At 47.6% G+C, this 4,271-nt stretch overlaps 1 protein-coding gene across 1 annotated transcript in view; it reads left to right on the top strand.

Moving 5' to 3' along the window:
- Nucleotides 1-1,356, top strand: part of CACNG2 (calcium voltage-gated channel auxiliary subunit gamma 2) — a 24,350-nt gene extending 22,994 nt beyond the window's left edge. Inside the window, exon 4 of the mRNA XM_074269656.1 lies at nucleotides 615-1,356. Coding sequence (XP_074125757.1) covers nucleotides 615-1,150 — 536 coding nt within the window. The 3' untranslated portion in view covers nucleotides 1,151-1,356. The remainder of the gene's footprint in view (nucleotides 1-614) is intronic.
- The last annotated feature ends 2,915 nt before the right edge of the window (nucleotides 1,357-4,271 follow it).

Raw genomic sequence — 4,271 nt, 5'->3', positions numbered from 1 at the left:
TTGCAGCATTTGTGAATTATATGCTGTGTACACACCCTTGACCTCCATTAATGTCATTTCCCTGCGGCAGGGATGACATTTTTTTCTGCCTTCTTCTGTGTCCCCGGCCCCTAGCCCAGAGACCTGGCCAGAGCAGGCAGTTATGGAATGCTGGCTTCCTGCAGGAGCTGGCACCTGAGCTGTGCTCGGAAGGGGAGGCTGGAAGTGATCGGGGTGACCCTGGACAAATTTATGAAGCCTCTGGGACTCGTTCCTTCATTTGTAAAATGACAGGATTGGACTAAATGCCCTCTGAGGTGACCTGCATCTCGGGAGCTGCAGTCTGGCAGTTGTGCGATAGTAATAAGTCACTTTCCTTTCTCCAGGCTTCAGTTTCTCAAAGTTCCAAAGTAAAGGAGATGGGTCTAGGTGCTCTTTAAGTCCCTTCTAGCTCTAGATAGAGGATCTATAGTCCCTGTATTACCGTGCTTAACCTCAGTTTCCTTATCTGTAAAATGAACTCCTTTCAATATAAGCTCCTAATGCTTCTGGTTTGCACCAGCTGCCATCCATTGCTCCTTGGAAACTAATAAGTCTTCTTCCTCTCTCCTTCCTCCCCATCACCTTCCCCATAGGTCTGAGTAATATAATCGGCATCATTGTGTACATATCAGCCAATGCTGGAGACCCTTCCAAGAGTGACTCCAAGAAAAATAGCTACTCTTATGGTTGGTCCTTCTACTTTGGGGCCCTGTCCTTCATCATTGCCGAGATGGTGGGAGTGTTGGCCGTCCACATGTTTATTGACCGGCACAAACAGCTTCGAGCCAATGCCCGTGCCACGGACTACCTCCAGTCCTCCGCCATCACCCGCATCCCCAGCTACCGCTACCGCTACCAGAGACGAAGTCGCTCCAGCTCCCGTTCTACCGAGCCTTCCCACTCCAGGGATGCTTCCCCCGTGGGCATCAAAGGGTTCAACACTCTGCCCTCCACAGAGATCTCGATGTACACCCTAACCAGGGACCCCCTGAAGGCCGCCACCACCCCCACCGCCACGTACAACTCCGACAGGGATAATAGCTTCCTCCAAGTTCACAACTGTATCCAGAAAGAGAACAAGGACTCTATCCACACCAACACAGCCAACCGCCGTACCACCCCTGTATGAAGCCGAGGCCCAGAGCTCCAAGTAGGGGCCAGGGGAACAAGGCCGGGCCAGGCTAGGGTCAGTGGGGGTGGAAAAAGAGGGGTGGGGGGTTTGGGGGGGGAACAAAACCAACAAGGGGGAACCTTCCAAAGCAAAAAAGGAAAAAAAAGAAAAAAAGAAAAAAATAAGTCAACAACAACAAAAAAAAAATACAAAAACAAAATAAGAGAATTGAAGAGAAACAACAGGAAAAATGTGGAAAAAAGAGAAAAAAAACACTTTAAAAGCAAGAGAGATTAAAAAAGAGAAAAAATAGAAAATAAATTTAAAGAAAATGCATGATTTCCCATGTACCATTATTTTAACATTTAATAAAAACAAATAAAAAAAAAAAAAAACCAAGGGAACCAAGAGAAATTTAAAAAATAAAGACAAGGATGAGGAGGGAGGCTTTTGGGAATCTTTCAGGGTTTATTTTTTTAATTTGATGAGATTTCTTTTCTGTTGACTTTTAACCCAAAGTGGGCTCTGACTCCTCTTAGGGGGTAGAGGGGAACAGAGCCCCGAGTCCTCAGGGCGATGAGAGGGCTGGGGGTTATTAGCAGTGATCACCAAGCCCTGGAGTCTCTGGGTTAATGTCCCCAAGCAAGGAGTTCCCATGCCTTCTCTGACTCAGTGCTAGCCTTTGAACTTGTAAGTCTTTAGGGGAGTCAAGATTTCTTGGTTTCTTATGGGTCCCTAAAGCATGGGAAGGAGGAAAAGTGGGGGGCCATTGCTCCCTTTCCAAGCTCCCAGTGCTTAATGATGATCCACTGTGACCTCTCAGCCCCAGAGTGACGGGGAAAGAGAAGAAGGCTGCCCACGACTTTCCAGGATTCTTCGAAATCCCAGAAATTCATGGGGAACAACTTCTCAAATATTCCTGTGCTCAGGATCAGTAATGGTGGACAGGGAAGAGGGTAGAAGGGGTGGTCCACTTGCACTGGACAGATTCAGCAGGTCACTGTCCTCGAGGACCTAGAAAACAGTCACTCTCTTCAGTTCCCATAGGGAAGAAGCATGAAAGTGACCCAGTTTGGACTCACCAACCCTCCCACCCCCAGTCCCAAGGGTCAAATGCCCCCCTTGGTCTAAGGCTTCCAACTACTCTTCAGATCCTTAATGAAGAGTAGCTGCCACACCATGGGGCCTGTTATATCCCTGGGGCCAGGGGTCAGAGGAAGTAACTGATCACAGTGACATTATAATAAAGATTTCTTTAAAAAAAAAGAAAGAAAAAAGAAAAGGAAATGAAAAAGTGGCTTTTTTTTACTCCAAAAACACTACAAACTACATACATGTAAATATAATATGTGGATTTCCTTGCAAGAGAAATCAGATCATATTTTTATTTTAACTGTTTTGCAGCTTTAAACTGTGAAAAAAAAAAGGGGGGGGTACGAAGAGAAATCTAAATATTAGCGGGGAATGTATAAAGAGAAAAACAGAAAATAAATCCATTTAAATGAAATAATTTAAAATTTTTTAAGAACAAGAAAAACTACCAAAAGACCACGAGCAGGGCTGACTGGTGGAGAAAGGGGAAATGGCTCTTTCCATGAGAAAAACATCTCTTCCTGCTAAGAGAAAGAAACTTGTTACTGAGGGAGTAACTGAGAACAAAGACCATACATCCCAAGGAGATTCACACTCACACATATACACACTGACTCATGTCCGCTTGGACTCAATTTTCCATCTAGATTTCCACCCGCCATGCCCAACTTCTCTCCTCTTTTTCCTCTAGGATCCAACCTCATACGCTCACCTTTAATTAATACTGATTCACACTCATGAAAGCCATAACACACACACACACACACACACACACACACACACACCATGCTTGCTGGCTCCCCTACATGAAAAGAGCCTCGGTGGAAGCCAGGAGATCTGGATTCTGGCCCCTGGTTCTGCCACAAACTTGCTGTGAGACTTTGAACAAGTCATTTGATCTTTTCTGTCAAAGGGACAAGGGCAGGTTGGGACTGGATGAGCCCTTCCAGCTTGGGAATTCTCACACTCACCTTTCTCATCCATCCCCAGACTCCCAGTGACCAAGCCCCCCTAAACCAAGGGGCTCCCACCCAGACACACACACACACACACACACACACACACACACACACACACACAGATCCCAAAACCTCCTCACTGTGCTCCCCCGCTCCCTGTCCCCCATCCATGTCAAAGTCAGGTTGAACACTCTGTGAACAACCTAGCTGGACATGTTTGTGCTGCTGCTCTGGCAAAGAGGGAGGATGTGCCAGGGGTCCCTTTGAACACTATTTATTCCATTTCCCCTCTTTCAGTGCCATGACCGAGATCAAGAATAGTTGCCCTGATGGGCAGAAGGAAGAATGTCATCCAGACTCTCTGGCTACCCTGAGCTTCTGTGAGGGAAGCCGGCCTCCGGCTAGGAGCCTGGGCAACAGTCCCATAGACGGAGGCCAGAAGAGACCTCCTGTTGGCAATCTGGCTGGTGGAGAGCGGATGAAGGTCAAGCTCCCATTTGGTCTCTGTCTAGGGGCTAGGAATGTCCTCTCCCCTGACCCAAAGAAAAGGAGTAGTTCACTTCCATGAGACAGACCTTCATCCGCTCTCCCCAAACCTGAAATCTCCCCAATGAATGGTCCAATGTGTCAGGGTAGCTTGCTCTACTGGGTTGAATCATTGACTCTTCCACAGGAGTCAAAGTTGACCTCATCCCTTTCCAGACATGTGCCCAGTCTGAAGCCTTTTCTGGCTGCCCAGTTATGATCCCTGGGGTGCCTGAGCCAGCCACTAACAGGGCCTGAAACCTCGAGTTCCTTACTGTTCTCTCCAGTCCAGAAGGAACCTGTGGCTGGTGGGGAGGGACTAACATTCAGCACGGAACATAGGACTGAATCTCCCTCTCCACCCCTCCACGCCCCAGCCCCAGCATGGAAATACACTGGGCAGCCTGCTGTGTGCATTCAACTGAGAAACATGGCCCTAGCAACACAGAGAAAAAGAGCTGACAATGAGCATCTTACTGCTTTTGCTCAGTCTGGGCAGGACTGATGGGATGCCTTCTGAATCTCAATCTATCTTTTCTCCCACTCCTCCCAGACTCCAGACC

This window comes from Sminthopsis crassicaudata, chromosome 5, assembly GCF_048593235.1.
Source record: "Sminthopsis crassicaudata isolate SCR6 chromosome 5, ASM4859323v1, whole genome shotgun sequence".
NCBI lineage: Eukaryota > Metazoa > Chordata > Mammalia > Dasyuromorphia > Dasyuridae > Sminthopsis > Sminthopsis crassicaudata.
This window is presented reverse-complemented; position numbering and strand designations above follow the sequence as displayed.